The sequence below is a fragment of the Oncorhynchus masou genome, chromosome 27 (assembly GCF_036934945.1).
Source record: "Oncorhynchus masou masou isolate Uvic2021 chromosome 27, UVic_Omas_1.1, whole genome shotgun sequence".
Taxonomy (NCBI): Eukaryota; Metazoa; Chordata; class Actinopteri; order Salmoniformes; family Salmonidae; genus Oncorhynchus; species Oncorhynchus masou.
Window position 1 is genome coordinate 38,952,503 of NC_088238.1, and position 23,437 is coordinate 38,975,939.

Sequence of the window (23,437 nt, forward strand, 5' to 3'; positions counted from 1 at the left end):
CCGATGAGTGTGTGTGTGGAGGAGTAGCAGGGAGTGTCTGAACACTCTACTGGGCAGCGGCCCACACACACACACACACACACACACAGTACAGACTAGTGATGTGCGGGTTGACTCATAACCAGCAGGCCCTGCGGCGGGTTTAGGGTAAATAAATATTGTTTGGACCAAGGGCGTATGGATGGTGGGTTGAATAAAGAGAAAACAATACCTTAAAAAATGCTTAATGGCCGAGATCCTTTTAGCACTTACATTCGGATAGCCACGCTTTCTTCGCCCTCATGCTGGTGCTAGCAAGTGAGCATGCAGACTAGGTAGTGCTAGGTATCAAAGTCAAGCCAATGTGGGCTGGAAATGACAGTGAGCTTTTGATTGGTCAATAGTGACACAACGTCTCAAAAGTATTTGCATAATGTTCAGCTTTCCCCCAACTTTGGTCCCACATTCATTCTATCGATTCATGACATTATTCTGGAAAGCAAGGGTTCATTTAGTCTTCTAGTGCAACGTATAATAACAACTAGCCTACGTTACCAATATGTCTCAAAATTAGAAGCAGAAACATATCTAAACCAGTCAACAGAAAAGTCCTCTTCCCCTGTCATAAAAACGTTCCGCCATCTCTGACTGTAGCCTACAGCACATTTTCTGATATTAGCAGGTTAGGGTTGGGTGCAGACCTCAGATCTTCACTTTACCACATATAGTCGGGCAAATGCGGATTGGTTATTAGCAATTGTGGGCGTGATTCAAGGGGTGAACTAACGGCTGACCCGCGCACCACGGACACGCTCTTGTTGTCGGCCTTGCAGCATGTTGGCATTGAGGAACATTCGACGCAGCAACTTGAAATGTCCTCACTTTCTGCCCTTATTATGATGCCAAAAGATTCAAAAGATATGTAAGCAAATAACTTCAGCATCTCCTCTCTCTTGTTGCTACAAGCCACGACACGCTGGAGTTTAGTGGTAGGAGGAAAGTAAAGAGTTCTCAGAAACAAACAATTATGTCATCTAGACAAGAAGAATATTACAGATAGAGTTCAATAGACTCAGTGTGTCAATGTTAGCTTATGCAGTGTATACACATGTATAGTAAGTGGTGGATTGAGTATGAGCAAGTGTGTTTATAGACACACGATTTAAGAGAGGGAGATTAAGGGAGAGAGAGGGACAGAGGGCAGGGGTGAAGGGAGAGAGAGAGAGAGAGAGAAGAGAGAGAGACAGAGAAGCGAGAGCGCGGTCATTCGACACTGAAAGAGAGGGGGTGAGAGAGAGAGAGAGAGAGAGAGAGAGAGAGAGCATAAAAAAACGGAGGAACAGAGGGTAGGAACACACTGAAAGAGAAAAAGAGAGAAATAGAGATTGAAAGAGAGAGATCATTAGACACTGAAAGAGAGAGGGAGAGAGGACTCAGTGTAACCTAACCCATTGAGGCTCCAGGTGCAGAGGGTTGATCAGTGCGTTTGGGCTGGCACCCCCCCCCCCCCCGTCCCGTCCTGGCTTTACAGCTCTCCTAAATGGTACCCTATTCGTTATATAGCGCACTACTTTTGATAGATAGTGCACTGTGTAGGGAATTGGTTGCCATTTGGGATGCTCCCTACTCTTCCACCCCCCCGCCCCCCATCCTGGGCATACTGAGAGCCTGTCTTTGTATAGCTGCCAGGAGTGCTACCGCAGAGTGCCAGCAAACACACATACAAACGAGCATTGCACACACACACAAAGAGACACAGACACACAAACGCAGTGCACGCACGTGAGCGACACACACACACACACACACACTCGTCCTCGAGCCACTCCTTACCTACCAGCTTTCGCAGTCTCACCTCAGAATTAGACGTTCATCCGTGTTTGCCAAACGTCACATGTCGAAGTTGTTCTGCTCCTAACACCTTGTACCTCTTCCAACCTTTTTCCCTGCTCTTCATCCCAGTAAAGCTCCTTCTCATCCCTCCTTTTCCTCACCCCTCTTCCTCACTCTTCAGTGTATGGAGGTTGGGTAAGGTAGCCTGTACTGTACAATGCTGAGGGGGTGTTTGTCTGTGGCTTGGATCAGACTTCAGAGTCGGAGTGCCAAACTAACAGAGGAGAACTTATCCCTCTCTCGATCACTTTTTTTCCCCCACTCTCTTTCTTTCTTGTTCACTCACTACCTCTTATTTCTCGTTCTCTGTTTCAGTGGAGCTCCTTGATGATGCCGCTGGCTCGCTCCACATGCCCCCCCTCATACATCACACACGGACGCACACACACACGCTCACACGCACACACGCTCACACACACACACACACACACACACTCACACGCACACACGCTCACACACACACACACACACACACACACACACACACACACACACACACACACACACAGTTGTCCCGTGGGGTTGCTGTAACTGTGCCAGGCCCACTGCTGTTCCACCTGGATCCCTCTCCAGGGAGTACTCATCCTCCTTTCTCCTCACTCTATACCTCCTTCCATCGCTCTCTCTCTCTCTATTGCCTCTCTCTCTTTCCATCTCTTGCTGTATCTCCCTCACCTTCTCCTTCCATCCTTTCTCTCCCTCCTCCCTTCATCCTCTATCTCCCCAGTCCCCACTCTTCAACCTCCCCTTTCACTTCATCCTCCCTTTCCATTCCCCCCTCCCTTTCCCTCCTCCTCCTCCCCTTCCCTCCTCCTCCTCCCATTCCCCTCTCCTCCCTTTCCCTCCTCCTCCTCCCTTTTTACTCACATTATTCTCAAAGCAGGTGTTTAAATGTAATCCACCCATTACCCCTCCATTACTGGTCGTGTTATTTCAACCCTAACAGCCTCATGACTGGCACCCTATTCCCCATAGGCTCTGGTCAAAAGTAGTGCACTATAGAGGGAATAGAGTGCCATTTAGGACACATCCAGTCTTATTTCAACCCAAACCTACCAGGGGTTGGCCACTCATAAAAACACACAAGGACCCCCTTCTTAACCTCTAACCTATGACCCCATACAGCTGGTGAATGTCTACAGCTTCATGTTGACCCTATGTCTGCGTTGAACCCTAGCTGGTTAAACGCACACACACACACACAGGGTTGGGGAGTAACAGATTACATGTAATCCGTTACATGTAAGGGATAACAAAAACCGGTAACTGTATTCTGTTACATTACCAGCAAAAATATTGTAATCAGATTACAGATACTTCTGAAAAACTAGATGATTACTTTGAGGATTACTTTTAAATAAAGAAAGGATGTTTGCTAAAAAAATATGTTGGACCCTTCTCTGTTTTCTCAATGACATTCAAATCAGCTTTGATAAAAGGCACAGGCTTAAGTTTGTACCACCAGAGTGAGTCTGACCACAAGTCAGACACCACTATGATGACACACCAAATGCGTTTGATCAATCGCGGTAAAAGAGCAAGAATAGTCTTTTGTAGGCTACAGTCCAAGCTATGTCTTCCAATAGTGCGACTGCTGTCGGCTTCCAAAGATTAACCAACTTGAATAAACGTTTGGAGGTAAGGATGACAGCAGTAGTAGTAGTGTCGCACACGAGCAGGGAATGTTCTGCCCACAACTTTTCTATGGGTTTGAGGTCAGTAACTTGCCTTTGTTGTCCTTCAGCCATTTTTCCACAACTTTGGAAGTATGCTTGGGGTCATTGTCCACTTGAAAGGCCAAGCCCATTTGCGGCCAAGCTTTAACTTCCTGACTGATGTTTTGCGATGTTGCTTCAATATATCCACATAATCTTCCTCCCTCATGATTCCATCTATTTTGTGAAGTGCACCAGTCCCTCCTGCAGCAAAGCACACCCACAACATGATGCTGCCACCCCGTGCTTCACGGTTGGAATGGTGTTCTTCAGCTTGCAAGCCTCCCCTTTTCCTCCAAACATAACGATGACCATTATGGCCAAACAGTTATATTCTTCTTTCATCAGACCAGAGGACATTTCTCCAAGAAGTACGATCTTTGTCCCCATGTGGAAACTGTAGTCTGGCATTTTTATGGCGGTTTTGGAGCAGTAGCTTCTTCCTTGCTGAGCGGCCTTTCAGGTTATGTCGATATGGGACTCGTTTTACTGTGGATATAGATACTTTTGTACCTGTTTCCTCCAGCATCTTTACAAGGTCCTTTGCTGTTGTTCTGGGATTGATTTGCACTTTTCGCACCAAATTACCTTCATCTCTAGGAGATAGAACGCGTCTCCTTCCTGAGCCGTATGACGGCTGCGTGGTCCCATGGTGTTTATACTTGCCTATTATTGTTTGTACAGATGAACGTGTTACCTTCAGGCGTTTGGAAATTGCTCCCAAGGATGAACCAGACTTGTGGAGGTCTACAATTTTTTTTCTGAGGTTTTGGCTATTTCTTTTGATTTTCCCATGATGTCAAAGAGGCACTGAGTTTGAAGGTAGGCCTTGAAATACATCCACAGGTGCACCTCCAATGGACTCAAACGATGTCAATTAGCCTATCAGAAGCTTCTAAAGCCATGACATACTTTTGTGGAATTTTCCAAGCTGTTTAAAGGCACAGTCAACTTAGTGTATGTAAACTTCTAACCCATTGCAATTGTGATACAGTGAATTATAAGTGAAATAATCTGTCTGTAAACAATTGTTGGAAAAAGGACTTGTGTCATGCACAAAGTAGATGTCCTAACCGACTTGCCAAAACTATAGTTTGTTAAAAAGACATTTGTGGAGTGATTGAAAAACTAGTTTTAATGACTCCAACCTAAGTGTATGTAAACTTCTGACTTCAACATAATATAAATATATATATATTTATATATACAGTATAAGTCAAACGTTTGGACACACCTACTCATTCCAGGACTTCTATTTACTTTGACTATTTTCCACATTGTAGAATAATGGTGAAGACATCAAAACGATGAAATGACACATATGGAATCATGTAGTAACTAAAAAAGTGTTAAACAAATCGAAATATATTGTATATTTGAGATTATTCAAAGTATCCACCCTTTGCCTTGATAACAGCTTTGCACAATCTTGGCATTCTCTCAACCAGCTTCATGAGGTAGTCACCTGGAGTGCATTTCAATTAACAGGTGTGCCTTGTTAAAAGTTAATTTGTGGAATTTCTTTCCTTCTTAATGTGTTTGAGCCAATCAGTTGTGTTGTAACAAGGTAGGGGTGGTATACAGAAGGTAGCCCTATTTGGTAAAAGACCAAGTCCATATTATGGCAAGAACAGCTCAAATAAGAAAAGAGAAAGGACAGTCCATCATTACTTTAAGACATGAAGATCAGTCAATCCGGGAATATTTCAAGAAATTTGAAAGTCTCCAAGTGCAGTCGCAAAACCATCAAGCACTATGATGAAACTGGCTCTCATGAGGACCGCCACAGGAAAGAAAGACCCAGAGTTACCCCTGCTGCAGAGGATAAGTTCATTAGAGTTACCAGCCTCAAAAATTGCAGCCCAAATAAATGCTGCACAGAGTTCAAGTAACAGACACATCTCAACATCAACTGTTCAGAGGAGACTGCGTAAATCAGGCCCTCGTGGTTGATTTCCTGCAAAGAAACCACTACTAAAGGACACCAATAAGAAGAAGACTTGCTTGAGCCAAGAAACACAAGCAATGGACATTAGACCGGTGGAAATCTGTCCTTTGGTCTGATGGGTCTAAATTTGAGATTTTTGGTTCCAACCGCCATTATCTTTGTGAGACGCAGAGTTGGTGAACGGATGATCTCCGCATGTGTGGTTCCCACCGGGAAGCATGGAGGAGGAGGTGTGATGAAGTGGGGGTGCTTTGCTGGTGACACTGATTTATTTAGAATTCAAGGCACACTTAACCAGCATGGCTACCACAGCATTTTGCAGAGATACGCCTTCCCATCTGTTTTGCGTTTAGTTTGACTATCATTTGTACAGCCTCATAACGTGGTTAAAACAATAATGTTGATATCATGGATGTTCAGTCCTTGCATCCATAGTTCTGTCTATTCATCTGATAGTTGTTACATTTCTCCAGGCCCATCCCTCAGCTTTTTACCCAAACCATTTTGTCATTGTTTCATCTGGGGATTTGCTGCATATTCTCAAGATATCAAAGTATCACCAACAAAAAGGTAAACAATAGGCCTGTAGCAAATGCAGCATATGGCATTCATTTTTCACATGTAAATGTCACTTTTCAGTAGTGCTCTAAGCATGGCATTCCATGAGCGCAGCATTTATTTTTCATGAGATGAATGATGATGATGATGACGATGAGATGACAACAAATTCATGAACAACGGAGTAGGGCTGGCTCATAAGTCCTTAGTTTTGGGGTTAAGCTCAGGTAAAACAATTTGACTAATCTATACTTCCATATTTCAAAGTCCTATTGTCGAAGATCAAGGGGTATAACATTTATTGGAATTTATGGAATTCTGATAGACTTTGGTTTTTATTGTAAACAAATAATTGAATTGTATTATTATCTGTAGTAGAAAGCGATGGGTTGAAAGAAGCCTACATAACAAACCCATAAAGTAATATTTAACATCCAGATATGGCCAGCTATGGAAACTTTAACATTGATTTATCCTGCAATAGATGTCATTCAATTGGTAACATACATTTTTGTCTTCTTCTAATGCCTCTTCATAAGGGGAAAGCAATCTAAAAGTGATGTAATCAGATTACATTACTGAGTTGGGGTAATCCAAAAGTTACGTTACTGATTACAATTTTGGACAGGTAACTAGTGACGTTAACAGATTACATTTAGAAAGTAACCTATCCAACCCTGCCCACACACATGCACTCACTCACAGACCCACACACATCTCCACTGACCCTGGTTAAAAGCTGACACTGTAAGGCCCCTTCTCTCAAGGTCAACTGATTGACTGGCTGCACATAGGAAGAGAGTCTGTACGTGTGGAACATTGGCAATAAAATAAGGTAGGGTAGATGTTACCCCTGTAGGTACAGATCTAGGATCATTTTACTTGACATCTTTAATCTGCACCTGGTTATATTCTTATGAAATCAATATAATAACTGACTGACTGCACATAAGTGAATAGAGTCTATACGTGTGGAGCATGGCAATTACCTATAGGAACAGATCTAGGATCAGCTTACCCCACATCCACCATCCACACATGGGTATTGTATGTTTTTTTTATATTAAATGCATACACCAATCATCTTGTACGCACATTACATTTTTTTTAAATGGTTTAGTGTGAGGAAATATTTGTAGTGAAAATATTATATATATTTTTTAAATATACTCATTGATATTAGTTATTAAAACGGTATAACAAAGATATTTTAACAGTATGATGAAGCTGACAGTAGTGGAATATAAAGCATTTCACATATTTAATAGTGGCGCATTACAACTATACTACATAGCGAATCATGTTGTGTTATAACATATAACTAACCGATAACAAAATGAGCATAATCACAATTATCGTAAACTAATGTGTGTGTGTGTTCAGCAGACTGTTTAACACCACGACCACTGGTTTCCCTCAGCCTCTTTGTGTTGCGGATATTTGTGTCACTCTCTTTATCGCTCATCTGAGAAACCTTCCCTAGGGGCGCGCACACACATGCACGCATACACGCACGCACGCACACGATTGCCCTCTTTGACGATCCCAGTAAGTGGGAATGTCCCCTTTAAGTGCCGAGAGGCGAATGGAACAACTTCGTCTCCTCCTCTCTATTGACGTAGGCCTTCTTATCAACCTATCACCGAGCTAACCCCGCCCCCCCCCCCCAGCCAGGAAGCCAGCAGCTCTGGCGAGTAAGTGCCTGACCCGACACTAGATTGAAACTAGACGTTGTACCATTACGACGAATACTGCAATAGAAAAGATGAACTTGTCTTCTACCTGAAGGGAATATACAATTAGATCTATTTTGGCTGTAGTATCCCTTTAAATTCATAACGGTTGTCTTCAGTACTCGACACCGATTTATCAGACAAAGACGACTGTGGAAGAGACTTCGTTATTTTTCCTCAAAGGTTTTAAACCTTTCTATTTTTTTGACCGACCTTGTTGGTTTTATTTTTATTTTTTTGTAGTGAGGGGACTAATAGACCGGACAGCAAAGTGGATTTAACGGGTGCGTCGCCGCCTTCCACTTGATCTCCAAGATGCTATTGGTGTCTCCGCGGTTAGTCGACACACCTCGCATGGAGCCCATAGTAAGTTAACCACCTTTTCATTCTACCGTTTTAATGATCACGGTGCTCTTTTGAAGCTGGGTCGGGGGTGTGAGAGGCGGAGAGGCACGAGAGTTTATGTGCGTGTAATGTGCGTTGAGTGAGACAAAGTGGTTAGGGATGTGGATGGGATACGACACTTGATGGCTAAATTCCTTTATTGTAGTGAGACTACAGTGTGTGTGTGTGTCTGTCTGTGTGTGTGTGTCCTTATCTTGCTATTTCATCAAATCAAATCAATAGCCAACATTTAGTTAGAGAGCAGGATTGATAGATATCGTAGTGACCACGTAGATTACACAGCTATTGGTGGGGCTTCAGAGGCTATAGGAAAATCCTGAACATTAGCCTTCAGTAAATATTAGCTATGTGTGTGTCTCTCTCACCAACACCAGTCTCTCTGTGTGTTCATAATTCCGGTAAAGTTCCGTGACTAGATTACTTTTACTATCGGATGTTGTGGTTTCTCGGGCGCGCGTCAAAATTGCAACAAAATACATTTCCAGGGAAGAGCGTGTGCGGAGAGAGCGATAAATGCTGGCAACTCGCAGTGGTACTTGTAGCGGTTTATATGAATATATATGATACTGGAGATATTATTGGCGACAGTACCAGGCTACTATTACCACCGCTCTAGACGGAGTGGCGGAATGACTGAATGCTCTCGTTGCTCAGTTCCAGCTCCTCTCAAAAGGCTTCTTCCCTTTTTGATAGCAAGTAAAAACCTTTGTGTTCTCATGCTCGGCTGAACACACTGAGTGGTGAGCGGAGACACTATACTAGGCTCCTCTGTCTCTCCCTCTCTCTCTCTCTCTCTCTCTCTCTCTCTCTCTCACTGTGTGTCTCTCTCTCTGTCTCTTTCTCTCTCTCACTGTGTGTCTCTCTCTCTCTCCCTCTGTGTCTCTCTCTGTCTATGTGTGTCTCTTTCTGTCTCTCTCTCTCTTTCTATCTCTCTCTCTGTCTCTCTCTCTGTATCTCTCTCTCTCTCTCTGTGTGTGTCTCTCTCTGTCTCTCTCTCTGTGTGTCTCTCTCTCTCTGTGTGTCTCTCTCTGTGTCTCTCTCTCTCACCGTGAAAGTCAAGTCAAACCCCCGCCTCTCTCTCCCGAGCACCAGCATGCAGTCTCCTTGTGAGAATTAAAGCCCATTTATGTGGCTTCTGAATCGGCCGTGCAGTCAGCGGGCTACCCCTCTGTAACAAAAGAGCGGCTCTAGAGCTGGGTCAGACCGTTGCTTCGGTGTAGGAGAGGCTGTTTAGCTATTACGCTATAGGGCAGCTATAGCATATTAATGATAATGTGTGTGTGTGTCTCTCTCTCTCTCATATGGATTTAACTGCGATGTTAAACAACTGTGTGGATTAGAGAGGGGGAAAACGATTTATGCACCAGATCAGATGGATGGTTACTTGATGGCTTGATATTATAATGACACATTGACACAGATAAATTGTGTGCGGTTTTGTTTAATACATATAGGAAATAGAGGAGGTACATAGTCTAGGGGCTTAGACCAGCAGTAGGGCAGACACACACACACACACACACACACACACACACACACACACTGTGACTGACTGACTGGGGGATTAAAAGGCGGACTGCTAGAATACATAATGATATTAAACACATGCCCTGTCGTCCATTATCTGTGTGTGTGTGTATTTGTTTGTTTGTGTCCGCAGAGAGAGACGACAGCACCTACCCCTAGACAGCTATTCGTGGCCTAGTTCAATGGGCTCCATTCACCAGATCCCCTTTAGATACCGACGGCTATAACAGCGTCTCTACGCAACGTTTAGTTGTACGGTGCTGGAGCAAGGGCTATTTAATCATGTCGTTTTTATATAGGCCTATATTTTCTTACGGTCATGTTAAAAGTTTTATTGACAGATATATAGATTAGAATATATGAGATGGGGAGATAGACGAGAAGGATACAGTTCAGGAAGCGAGTGGCTCAACCCTTACTCAACTAGTTGGGGTTGAGTAAGGGATGTTTATTTCTGAGGAGTTTTCGGAACAGGCAGACGTTCCGTGTTGCTGTGCCGCTGGACGGATCAACGACGGCTAAACGGTGAAATGAAAGTAAGCAGTTGCGGTGGTGATTTAAGGCTGGCTACCACACCTCCTCCTCTCCCCCTGTCTGTCTGTCTGTCTGTCTGTCTCTCTCCCTCTGTCTGTCTGTCTGTCTGTCTGTCTCTCTCACTCTCCGTCTGTCTGTTTGTCTCTCTCCCTCTGTCTCTCTGTCTGTCTGTCTGTCTGTCTGTCTGTCTGTCTGTTTGTCTGTCTTGTCTGTCTCTCTCCCTCTCTGTCTCTCTCCCTCTCTGTCTGTCTGTCTGTCTGTCTCTCTCTCTCTCGCTCTCCGTTCCCCTCTCCTTGGCTTGACACAGATTTGGTTAATTTCCGAGAGCGAGCTAGTATTTCCATAGATATGCTAGGCTAGATATTTCCCTTCTTAGTTGATTGCTCAGTCTCTCCCCTGTGACCATGTCCCCCCCACGCCTCTCTCTCTCTCTCTCTCTCTCTCTCTCGCCCTCTCTCTCTCACCCTCTCTCTCTCTCTCTCTCTCTCTCTCGCTCTCTCTGTGCGTCTTTATAAGTAATAGATAGACTCATATCCTGTCTACAAGAAATAAAAGTAGGTCTATAGAGGAAAGGGAAAAACTTGGAAGACTAGATTACTTTAGTACCAGACTCACGACTCAGGGTTTGCGTCCCAAATGGCAGCCTGTCCCCTGCACAGTGCACTACTTTTGAACGGAGCCCTATGAGTTCTGGTCAAACAAACAAAAAAAGTGCACTAAGTAGGGAATAGGGTGCCATTTGGTACACAACCAGAGTCTGTGATGCAATTTGTGGTCTAACTGATTGGAATGCTGAACGCGGCAGGGCGAAGATTGAGAGTGTGTGTGTGTGTGTGTGTGTGTGTGTGTTTGAAAGTTGCGAGTGGCCCTAGCAATGAAACGGACCCAAGAATACGCACATGGTATTTCCTTTAGCCAGAACTATGAAGAAGACGTCTGACATAGTTTTTTTGTGTCTCTCTCGTTCTCATAAAATGACTGAATGAAAGAAAGCATATCTTTATCTTCCATCAGCTCGGTGTGTGTCTAAATCACGTGTGTGCGTAAGTATGGCTATGGTACTACAAAACGCTGCTGGTGCTTTTTCACACACTTGTTGGAAGTATTCTCCTCTTCACTGTTCGTCAAAGCTTTCTCTCTCTCTCTCTCTTTCTCTCTCTCTTTCTCTCTTTCTCTCTCTCTCTCTCTCTCTCTCTCTCTCTCTCTGTCTCTCTATCTCTCTCTCACACACACACAAACACAAACTCATCAATGCATTCTCCTCTCCACTTGGACCTAGTGACCTCTGTCATTACGCACTAATGGTGTTAAACGACCATTGAGACACACACACACACACACACACACACACACACACACACACACACACTGACCAAGAGGCTATTAGCCAAAGCACTCTGCCTAATCATATATAGATCCTATTCCGTGTGTAGCTATTTGCTTATATTGACATAATGACATACGGTTGGTGGCATTTACTTCTGTCTGTTATTACCCATGTGTGTGTGCCTCTGTGTGTGTGCCTCTGTGTCTGTGCCTCTGTGTGTGTGCCTCTGTGTCTGTGCCTGTTCCACCTGATCAACCTGAACATCAGACCATAAGTATCGCCTCCTAAGAATAGAGAGAGAGAGAGGACTTTCCTATTGATTTTATGCTAATTATAAAATGATAATAATACTAACAGGTTATTACCGTGTCATTTAATATAAACTCAGGAACATTCACTTATATCTTTGCTGCAGTAAGGTGAAAGTCTAGACTAGCCTATATATTTGGCGTTTCTTGTAGCAGTGTCCCTTAGCATCACCACAGCGATAGGCTTTCCCCCACTCCGTCTCGGGCTGCCGCATCTCTCTTGTTCACTTCAATTCCAACTGATCCGCGGCCAAATGAGTCCCGAAGCACTTTGAAGTCTACTGCTGTACAGCGATAGTCCTCCGCCAAAAGGAATGTGTTTGTGTGAGCTCCTTCAGATCTAGTGCGTCGTCCGGCTCGTTGCCAACACTTTCTCGGTCAGTGGCCTGCGTCCCAAAAAGGGCACCCTGTTCCCTGTGTAGCGCACCGGCTCTGGCTGAAGGAACAGTGCACTGTGTCGGGAGCAGGGTGCCACTTGGGATTGTGATGCGAGCGTCTGAACCGAGCCCGCCCCGAGCGAGCGCGGCGCGACTGTCGGGAGAAGAAGGGCTGGTTTCCCACCGTCAAAGTTCCGTTAACCAAGAACAACAACAAGGGGTTGAAAGGAAAGAGGGGGAAAAAAGACAGGGAGGGAGACTTTTCTTTCATCAGACCGACAGTACGCGGCGACGAGATGACTGATGTAATTGTGTTAGGAGAGCAAGAAGGAATGCAACCCTAGAGTAGCGCGCGCACACTTCACCCTTTTCAGGTGCTTGAAAAGAAATCTCTCTGTTGTTATCCTCTCTGTTGTTATGAGCCTCTTCATCACACAGCCTACTGTATGTACCTGTGCTCTCTCAGAAATACCTTGCCCTTTACAAATGGTGTTTGTGTGTGTGTGTTAGTGTGTGTATGTGCGAGCGCCGACGATAAACAGCCATTTTCGCATGGAAGAAGGAATGAAAAGGGGGGGGGTGAATTTCTGCTGATCTCCAATGCTGTGCCATATGGTCACTCCCCAAGAGAGATGGAGAGGGGGATCACGGGGAGGAGAGGAGGGAGGGAAGGAGATTGAGGATTGAGGATGGCCTTGAGATGTGCTTGAGAGAACCAGCTGCTCTCTTTTAGCTGGTATGAAAGAGGGAGACCGGTGAGACTGTGAACGGGGGACTTTAGTGCAGGTGTGTGTGTGTGTGTGTGTGTGTGTGTGTGTGTGTGTGTGTGTGTGTGTGTGTGTGTGTGTGTGTGTGTGTGTGTGTGTGTGTGTGTGTGTGTGTGTGTGTGAAGGGTGTGCAACTCTGACCCTTTTCTCCAGAGTAGCACCTCAGATCCACAGCGAGAGAGAAAGGGAGAGAAATATGAGATTTTGTTATACTGATTTCACAACAACTCCCAAAATAGTACCCCATTAAAAGGAAAAATCCACCCAAAACCACAGATTCCTATAATTTACCGTGTTAAATAACACTAATATGTGGGAACAATATTTTTGGTGAACTAATATTTCATGTTGTTGTTATAAGGTTGGTAGCAACGTAAAACCGGTGTGGAAATCTGTAGCAGCTCAAGTTGACTATAAAAAAACAACAATGCAATGCTCTCTCTATGGGCTGGATGGCAAACATAACTACACACAACAATGTCAAAGTCAATATCAGCATGTGAAGTAACTAGTTACCTATAAAATTGCCTTAAACAACTGCACAATCAATTTAGGAGTCTACAATCTCACCATGTCCAACCTGCAGATCGATGTGCCTCGCAGAGTGTTTCTGACATTTGCAAATGGCACTATGCAATGCACCCTGGACCGAAGAGGCTGGCAAATAGAAGAAACTGCACATTTCTCGAGGTAGGAACATTGAGAGAAGACAACCTCCCGCGTTATAACATCGGCCAGTATTGAAATCTGACACCGTTTTCCGCGACCCGAAAACCACATTCTTATTCACTCCCAGTGTAGTGGGAGAGGCTTTATTTCAATACTACATTATACCGGGACGAATTTCTGCCTGCTTAAACGGCAATGTCTTAGATACACGCGACGAAGAAAAAACGGGAGAGGAACCCCGGGGATTGATACAACATTAATCTGAGAGGTACAGAAACAGTAGAACATTCCAAATGGTGTGAATCTTTCCTTTCAACACAGTAACATACTGTGTTACCGTGGAGACGGTCTTCTTCACTGGGTCCCTATCGCTGTACCATAGACTGTGTCCTTTGGCCCAGGACGGCTACCGATGGCTGCCAGCTCATTGGTGTTACTCACTGTTTGGTTCACGAAGTCGCACCGCCGTCCTCTTCCTGCCACCGCTGTGGTTCAGATGTCCCCCAGCGCCCGGAGGGGGACGAGGGAGAAGTGGCGAGGTGGAGATGAACAGAGCGAGGGGCAGAAAGAAAGAGAGAAGCAGCGAGAGGGTGGAGGAGAGAGAGAGAGAGAGACTGTAAATAGCCAGTAATATAACATTTTGAACGTCTACTGTTAATTTATGATTGTTTATTTCACTTTTGTTTATTATCTATTCCACTTTCTTTGGCAATGTAAGCATGTTTCCTATGCCAATAGAGCCCTTTGATTTGAGAGAGAGAGAGAGAGAGAGAGAGTGAGAGAGAATTATGTCGATACCTGCTAATTATCAAAATCCAGAAAAAAGCCGATCAATTCTACAAGCATCTAAAAGGAAGCGATTCTCAAACCTTCCATAACAAAGACATTACCTACAGAGAGATTAACCAGGAGAAGAGTCCCCTAAGCAAGTTGGTCCTGGGGCTTTGTTCACAAACACAAACACACCCCACAGTGCCCCAGGACAGCAACACAATTAGACCCAACCAAATCATGAGAAAACAAAAAGATAATTACTTGACACATTGGAAATATATATATATTTTTAAAACAGAGCAAACTAGAATGTTATTTGGCCCTAAACAGAATACCTGACCACTGTGACTGACCCAAACTTAAGGAAAGCTTTGACTATGTACAGACTCAGTGAGCATAGCCTTGCTATTGAGAAAGGCCGCCGTAGGCAGACCTGGCTCTCAAGAGAAGACAGGCTATGTGCTCACTGCCCACAAAATGAGGTGGAAACCGAGCTGCACTTCCTAACCTCCTGCCCAATGTATGACCATTTTAGAAACACATATTTCCCTCAGATTACACAGATCCACAAAGAATTTGAAAACAAACCGAATTATGATCAACTCCCATATCTACTGGGTGAAATACCACAGTGTGACATCACAGCAGCAAGATTTGTGAACTGTTGCCACAAGAAAAGGGCAACCAGTGAAGAACAAACACCATTGTAAATACAACCCATATTTATGCTGATTTATTTTCCCTTTTGTACTTGAACTAATTTGCACATAATATGACATTTGAAATGTCTTTATTCTTTTGGACCTTTTGTGAGAGTAATGTTTACTGTTAATTTTGTTTATTTTACTTTTGTTCATTATCTACTTCACTTGTTTTGGCAATCTTAACATATCTTTCCCATGCCAATAAAGCCCTTAAATTTAAATTGAATTGAAATTGAATTGAATTAAGAGAGAGACAGAGAGAGAGAGAGACAGAGAGAGAGAGCGACAGAGAGTTTTTGTATACTTTTGTATATTATCTACCTCACTTGCTTTGGCAATGTTAACACATGTTTCCCATGCCAATAAAGCCCCTTGAATTGAATTGACAGAGAGCGAGCGAGAGCAAGTGCGTAAGTCTGACTATCAGACAACCAGGAAATAGGAGTGTTGCCTAGGGATGAAAAACAAACAGGACACACACACACAACACCAAAAATCAGGTTAGCTTTTTCCGCTGACTCTCAGGGAACACACACGCGCACACACACACTCTCAGACTCAAACACATTTATACATAATACAGTACTGTATGCTCACACCTCGGAGCACCCTCACAAGTTATCACACGATGATCCACACAATGATCCACACATAAACACACACTGTGAACTCACTGGGATTGTCTGTCTGTCTGTCTGTCTGTCTGTCTGTCTGTCTGTCTGTCTGTCTGTGTCTCTCTCTCTGTGTCTTTCTCTCTGTGTCTTTCTCTCTGTGTCTTTCTCTCTCTCTGTGTGTCTTTCTCACTCTCTGTGTCTTTCTCTCTCTCTCTGTCTCTCTGTCTCCCTGTCTCTCTTTCTCAATCTTTCTCTCTCTCCCTCTTTGGTCAGTAGGGGGACTGGGCTTGCACATTTTATCCCTGCATTCATAAAGATTCTCAAAGCAGCAGATCAGGGTCTTTACACTATGTGTGTGTGTGTGTGTGTGTGTGTGTGTGTGTGTGTGTGTGTGTGTGTGTGTGTGTGTGTGTGTGTGTGTGTGTGTGTGTGTGTGTGTGTGTGTGAATACTGATTGTAGATCAGGGCCTAATTGTTACCTTGCTGTGTTTGTGGCTCCTCTATTGCATCATTCACCACACACACACACACACACACACACACACACACACACACACACACACACACACACACACACACACACACACACACACACACACACACACACACACGCACACGCACACGCACTCAAAGCCTTGGCTTTCCCCATCCTCTGTTGGATGTCCATGCTCTGTGTTTGTGATTAGGCCCTTGATTCAGAGCTGTTTGTGTGTGTGTGTGATATGGGCTGTGATGAAACTCTCTGCAACAGCCTGGGGAGGCTGAAGAAATTCGTCTTGGCTCCTAAGACCCTCAGAAATGTCTACAGATGCACCATCGAAAGCATCCTATTGGGCTGTCTCACCGCCTGGTACGGCAATTGCACCGTCTGTCACAGGAACCGGCACCCGGTGTCACAGGAACCGGCACCCGGTGTCACAGGAACCGGCACCCGGTGTCACAGGAACCGGCACCCGGTGTCACAGGAAGGCCAAGAAGATGATTAAGGAACTCAGCCATCTGAGCCAGTTCACCCCGCTACCATCTAGAAGGTGGAGACAGTACAGGTGCATCAACACTGGGAGCTGAGAGACTGAAAAACAGCTTCTATCTCCAGGCCATCAGACTGTTAAACAGTCACCACTCGCCCTGGCCTCCGCCCAGTACCCTGCCCTGAACTTTAGTCTGTTACTATCCGGCCTCCTGCCCAGTACCCTGCCCTGAACTTTAGTCTGTTACTATCCGGCCTGCCCAGTACCCTGCCCTGAACTTTAGTCTGTTACTATCCGCCTCCGCCCAGTACCCTGCCCTGAACTTTAGTCTGTTACTATCCGGCCTCCGCCCAGTACCCTGCCCTGAACTTTAGTCTGTTACTATCCGGCCTCCGCCCAGTACCCTGCCCTGAACTTTAGTCTGTTACTATCCGGCCTCCACCCAGTACCCTGCCCTGAACTTTAGTCTGTTACTATCCGGCCTCTGCCCAGTACCCTGCCCTGAACTTTAGTCTGTTACTATCTGGCCTCCACCCAGTACCCTGCCCTGAACTTTAGTCTGTTACTATCCGGCCTCCACCCAGTACCCTGCCCTGAACTTTAGTCTGTTACTATCCGGCCTCCGCCCAGTACCCTGCCCTGAACTTTAGTCTGTTACTATCTGGCCTCCACCCAGTACCCTGCCCTGAACTTTAGTCTGTTACTATCCGGCCTGTTACTATCCGGCCTCCGCCCAGTACCCTGCCCTGAACTTTAGTCTGTTACTATCTAGCCTCCGCCCAGTACCCTGCCCTGAACTTTAGTCTGTTACTATCCGGCCTCCGCCCAGTACCCTGCCCTGAACTTTAGTCTGTTACTATCCGTCCGCCCAGTACCCTGCCCTGAACTTTAGTCTGTTACTATCTCCGCCCATCTGGCCTGAACTTTAGTCTGTTACTATCCGGCCTCCGCCCAGTACCCTGCCCTGAACTTTAGTCTGTTACTATCCGGCCTCCACCCAGTACCCTGCCCTGAACTATAGTCTGTTACCCCTGCCCTACCCTGCCCTGAACTTTAGTCTGTTACTGTTACTATCCCTGTTAGTCTATCCGGCCTCCACCCAGTACCCTGCCCTGAACTTTAGTCTGTTACTATCCGTCCGCCCACCCTGCCCTGAACTTTAGTCTGTTACTATCCGGCCTCCGCCCATCTTTAGTCTGTTACTATCCGGCCTCTGCCCAGTACCCTGCCCTGAACTTTAGTCTGTTACTATCCGGCCTCCGCCCAGTACCCTGCCCTGAACTTTAGTCTGTTACTATCCGGCCTCCGCCCTGCCCTGAACTTTAGTCTGTTACTATCCGGCCTCCGCCCAGTACCCTGCCCTGAACTTTAGTCTGTTACTATCCGGCCTCCGCCCAGTACCCTGCCCTGAACTTTAGTCTGTTACTATCCGGCCTCCGCCCAGTACCCTGCCCTGAACTTTAGTCTGTTACTATCCGGCCTCCGCCCAGTACCCTGCCCTGAACTTTAGTCTGTTACTATCCTCCACCCAGTACCCTGCCCTGAACTTTAGTCTGTTACTATCCCTCCACCCAGTACCCTGCCCTGAACTTTAGTCTGTTACTATCCGGCCTCCACCTAATACCCTGCCCTGAACTTTAGTCTGTTACTATCTGGCCTGCCCTGAACTTTAGTCTGTTACTATCTGGCCTCCACCCAGTACCCTGCCCTGAACTTTAGTCTGTTACTATCTGGCCTCCACCCAGTACCCTGCCCTGAACTTTAGTCTGTTACTATCTGGCCTCCACCCAGTACCCTGCCCTGAACTTTAGTCTGTTACTATCTGGCCTCCACCCAGTACCCTGCCCTGAACTTTAGTCTGTTACTATCTGGCCTCCACCCAATACCCTGCCCTGAACTTTAGTCTGTTACTATCTGGCCATCACCCAGTACCCTGCCCTGAACTTTAGTCTGTTACTATCTGGCCTCCACCCAGTACCCTGCCCTGAACTTTAGTCTGTTACTATCTGGCCTCCACCCAGTACCCTGCCCTGAACTTTAGTCTGTTACTATCTGGCCATCACCCAGTACCCTGCCCTGATTTAGTCTGTTACTATCTGGCCTCCACCCAGTACCCTGCCCTAAACTTTAGTCTGTTACTATCTGGCCATCACCCAGTACCCTGCCCTGAACTTTAGTCTGTTACTATCTGGCCTCCACCCAGTACCCTGCCCTGAACTTTAGTCTGTTACTATCTGGCCATCACCTTAGACTGTTGCCCTGCATATGTAGTCATGGACTGGTACTTTACTATCATGTTTGCTACTGTTTTACCCACTTTATATGTATATACTGTTCTAGTAATGCCTCATCCTATATAATGTATTATATAATGTACCCTGCCCTGAACTTTAGTCTGTTACTATCTGGCCATCATCCTGCCCTGATGACTATCTGCCATCACCCGTACACACCTGTGTTTTACCCACTTTATATGTATATACTGTTCTAGTAATGCCTCATCCTATATAATGTATTATATAATGTAGTCAAGGCTCATCCTGTATGACTACTGCTACACACCTATACTATACTGTCTATACACACCATTTTATATATATATATATAGTCTGTTACTATATATACATATATATATATATATATATTTATAATCTGGTGTCTGACGTTGCTCACTCTAATAATTCTTCTGGATTATTATTGTATTGTATTGGTATTATAGCTGCACTGTAGGAGCTGGAAACACAAGCATTTCGCTGCACCTGCGATAACGTCTTCAAGTCTGTGTACGCCACCGGTAAACTTCCACGCGATTGGAGAGGAGGCTGAGAATGGAGAGAATGTACACAGAGAATAATTGACGTGGCGAATGGATGAAAGAAGGGGAGAAATAGGGAAGGAAGAGAGACGTGTGTGTGTGGGTGGCGTAGTCTGCGTGCTAGCGCGCCTGAGTTGTGTGTGTCTGTGTGCGCACTTACTTGTGCGTGTGTGTGTGTGTCTCCAGTGTGAGCTCTCTGTGGCCTATCCAAATGGAAGAGCTCTATATTATTTATGTGTAGATAGAAATGGATGGGGAGCTGTTTTATTTATTTATTTGATATTATTTATTTATTAACAAAGACACTGTGTTTATTTATAGATCATAGACCTGCTGCTTTCAAGTACAATGATTGGGATGGTGCGTGCGTGTGCGTGTGCGTGTGTGTGTGTGTTTCAGTGCTCCTGAGGCTAGTTCAGGAAACACAGAACAGGGTGGATATTCTAACCGGAGATTTCCATTGTTTCTTAGTCATTCATCAAATCCTCCACCCCCCCCTCTTTTTTTCTCTCCTCTCGTTTCCTTCCTTCCTTTTGTTGCTAACCTGCCTGCCCACTCCCTATCTCTTTCATTCTCTTTCAATCTCCCTCTGTCTTTCTGCCTGTCTGTCTGTCTGTCTCTCTCTCTCTCTCGCTCTCTCTCTCTCTCTCTCTCTCTCTCTCTCTTTCTCTCTCTCTCTCTCTCTCTCTCTCTCTCTCTCTCTCTCTCTCTCTGTCTCTCTCTCTCTTTTCCCTCCCTGCTTTGCTTATAACTCTCAAAAGTTCCTCTATTCTTCTTTGTTGGAGAAGTTGAGCTCACCTGGCCTTCTGCCCGTGTGTGTGTGTGTGTGTGTGTGTCACCAGTCTCCTCTATAAGCCCCAGAGAGCCCATAGGGAACCATCTCTTCCTCTAGATGAATCTACATCTGTTAGAGAACTGGAGGTCAAGACCTCTCCTTATAGACTAATAGTCTATGCTAAAGAGAGGAGAGGAAATGGTAAATCATGCTCTCTCCCTCCTTCTCTCACTCCCTCTTCCACCATCTCGTTCTCTCTTTCAATCACCCTCTATCTCCCTCTGTCTGTCTGTCTGTCTGTCTGTCTGTCTGTCTGTCTGTCTGTCTGTCTGCTCTGTCTGTCTGTCTGTCTGTCTGTCTGTCTCTCCCTACTTTCCTTATAACTCTATTCTGGACTTCTGCCCCCGCGTGTTGTGTGTTTGTGAGTGCGAGCGTCTCTGTGTGTGTGTGTTTCAGTACTTCTGAGGCTAGTTCAGTGTACAGTGCATTCCTATACCAGGAAACACAGAACAGGGTGGATATTCTAACCGGAGATTTCCATTGTTTCTTAGTCATTCATCAAATCCCCCCCCCCCCCTCCTCCACTCCCCTCCCCCTCCTCTCATTTCCTTCCTTCCTTCCTTTTGTTGCTAACCTGCCTGCCCACTCCCAATTGCTTTCTCTCTCTTACTATCTCCCTCTGTCTGCCCCTCTCTCTCTCTCTCTCTCTCTCTCTCTCTCTCTCTCTCTCTCTCTCATATTTCTCTCTCTCTCATATTATGTCATATTATGTGCAAATAGTTAAAGTACAAAAGGGAAAATAAATAAACATAAATATGGTTTGTATTTACAATGGTGTTTGTTCTTCACTGGTTGCCCTTTTCTTGTGGCAACAGTTCACAAATCTTGCTGCTGTGATGGCACACTGGTATTTCACCCAGTAGATATGGGAGTTTATCAAAATCGGGATTGTTTTCAAATTATTTGTGGGTCTGTGTAATCTGAGGGAAATATGTGTCTTTAATATGGTCATACATTTGACAGGAGGTTAGGAAGTGCAGCTCAGTTTCCACCTCATTTTGTGGGCAGTGAGCACATAGCCTGTCTTCTCTTGAGAGCCAGGTCTGTCTACGGCGGCCTTTCTCAATAACAAGGCTATGCTCACTGAGTCTGTACATAGTCAAAGCTTTCCTTAACTCTCTCTCTTTCTCTCTCACTCTTTCTCTCTCCCAACTTTGCTTAAGACACACACACACACACACACACACACACACACACACACACACACACACACACACACACACACACACACACACAGTAACATATTGTGCCAGTGGGTTCATTCAGTAACATGAGAACTATTAATGCTTTACCATTACTGACCCAGGTCACAGCGACTGAAACTGGTTACACACACGCTACATACACACTCACATACAGGGTCAGAGTTCAGAGCAGGATATGGTGAAGTTAATTGATTAATTGTCGTTCAGGAACCATTCCACTTTAGTCTTAATAGCCTAATCTAGAGCTCTGATTGGAGAGTGCTTAGACGAATCACTTAGCGGCTATTAGTTACACACTCAGTCCCCCTCCTCTCCAGCACACATTAGCCGTGACGGGCTGGATAGAGGGAGGGAAGCAGAGAGGGAAAGAGAGCGGGAGAGAGGGAGGGAGGCCCGTAGGTGTGAGAGGAATTGTAACTGACCTATAATATACTGTGACGACTCTCTCTGTCTCTCTCTCTCTCTGTCTCTCTCTCTCTCTCTCTCTCTCTCTCTCTCTTCGATTCAAAGGGGCTCTCATATATTAACCTTGGCAAAGCAAGTGAAATAAACAATCGATTAACAGCTAACATGAAACACAAAAAGGGCTTTTAACTTGTCATGGGAGACATATATTAACCTTGGCAAAGCAAGTGGCTCCAAATAAACAATCGCAAATTAACAGCTAACATGAAACACAAAAAGTTTCAAAAGAGGCCCACGCAGAGAAGTTTGAAATGCTAAATGATTAACTATGTACAAAGGGCCCGCGCAGCACAAAACTAGGAGCGCAGCAGTCTGGCTCCACTAGGGCCCGCGCAGCAAGCTGGCTCCACTAGGGCCCACGCAGGGCCCGCGCAGCTAGTTGGCTCCACTAGGGCCCGCTGCTCCACTAGCAGCCAGCTGGCTCCACTAGGGCCCACGCAGCTAGCTGGCTCCACTAGGGCCCGCGCCCGCTGGCTCCACTAGGGCCAGGGCCCGCGCAGCTTGGCTCCACTAGGCACAGCCCTCCACTAGGGCCTGCGCAGCAAGCTGGCGCCGCAGCAGCTGGCTCCACTAGGGCCCGCGCAGCTCGCTGGCTCCACTAGGGCCCGCGCAGCTCGCTGGCTCCACTAGGGCCCACGCAGCTAGCTGGCTCCACTAGGGCCCGCGCAGCTCGCTGGCTCCACTAGGGCCCGCGCAGCTCGCTGGCTCCACTAGGCCCACGCCTCAGCTGGCTCCACTAGGCCCGCACAGCTGGGGCTCCACTAGCTGGCCCACTAGGGCCCGCGCAGCTCGCTGGCTCCACTAGGGCCCGCGCAGCTAGCTGGCTCCACTAGGGCCGCACGCAGCTCGCTGGCTCCACTAGGGCCCGCAGCAGCGCTGGCTCCACTAGGGCCCGCGCAGCTAGCTGGCTCCACTAGGGCCCGCGCAGCAGCCGCTGGCTCCACTAGGGCCCGCGCAGCTCGCTGGCTCCACTAGGGCCCAGCAAGCTGGCTCCACTAGGGCCCGCGCAGCTCCTGGCTCCACTAGGGCCCGCGCAGCTCGCTGGCTCCACTAGGGCCCGCACTGGCTCCACTAGCCTCGCTGGCCCGCGCAGCGCAGGCTCTCCACTAGGGCCCACGCAGCTAGCTGGCTCCACTAGGGCCCGCGCAGCTCGCTGGCTCCACTAGGGCCCACAGCAGGGCCCACGCAGCTGGCTCCACTAGGGCCCGCGCAGCTCGCTGGCTCCACTAGGGCCCGCGCAGCTAGCCCAGCAGCTGCTCCACTAGGGCCCACGCAGCTCGCTGGCTCCACTAGGGCCCACGCAGCTAGCTGGCT

General features: G+C 46.3%; 1 protein-coding gene across 2 annotated transcripts in view; it reads left to right on the forward strand.

Annotated features, from left to right (window-relative positions):
* The first annotated feature begins 7,799 nt into the window (after positions 1-7,799).
* The window catches only part of LOC135516107 (trithorax group protein osa-like), a 110,475-nt gene continuing 94,837 nt past the window's right edge, over positions 7,800-23,437 (forward strand). Inside the window, exon 1 of one of the 2 annotated variants that reach the window (XM_064940147.1) lies at positions 7,800-8,192. In XM_064940147.1, the coding sequence (XP_064796219.1) occupies positions 8,142-8,192 (51 nt within the window). In that variant the 5' untranslated portion in view covers positions 7,800-8,141. Of the gene's footprint in view, positions 8,193-10,182; positions 10,295-23,437 lie in introns of those variants that run through there. The other variant, XM_064940148.1, reaches the window with a different exon arrangement.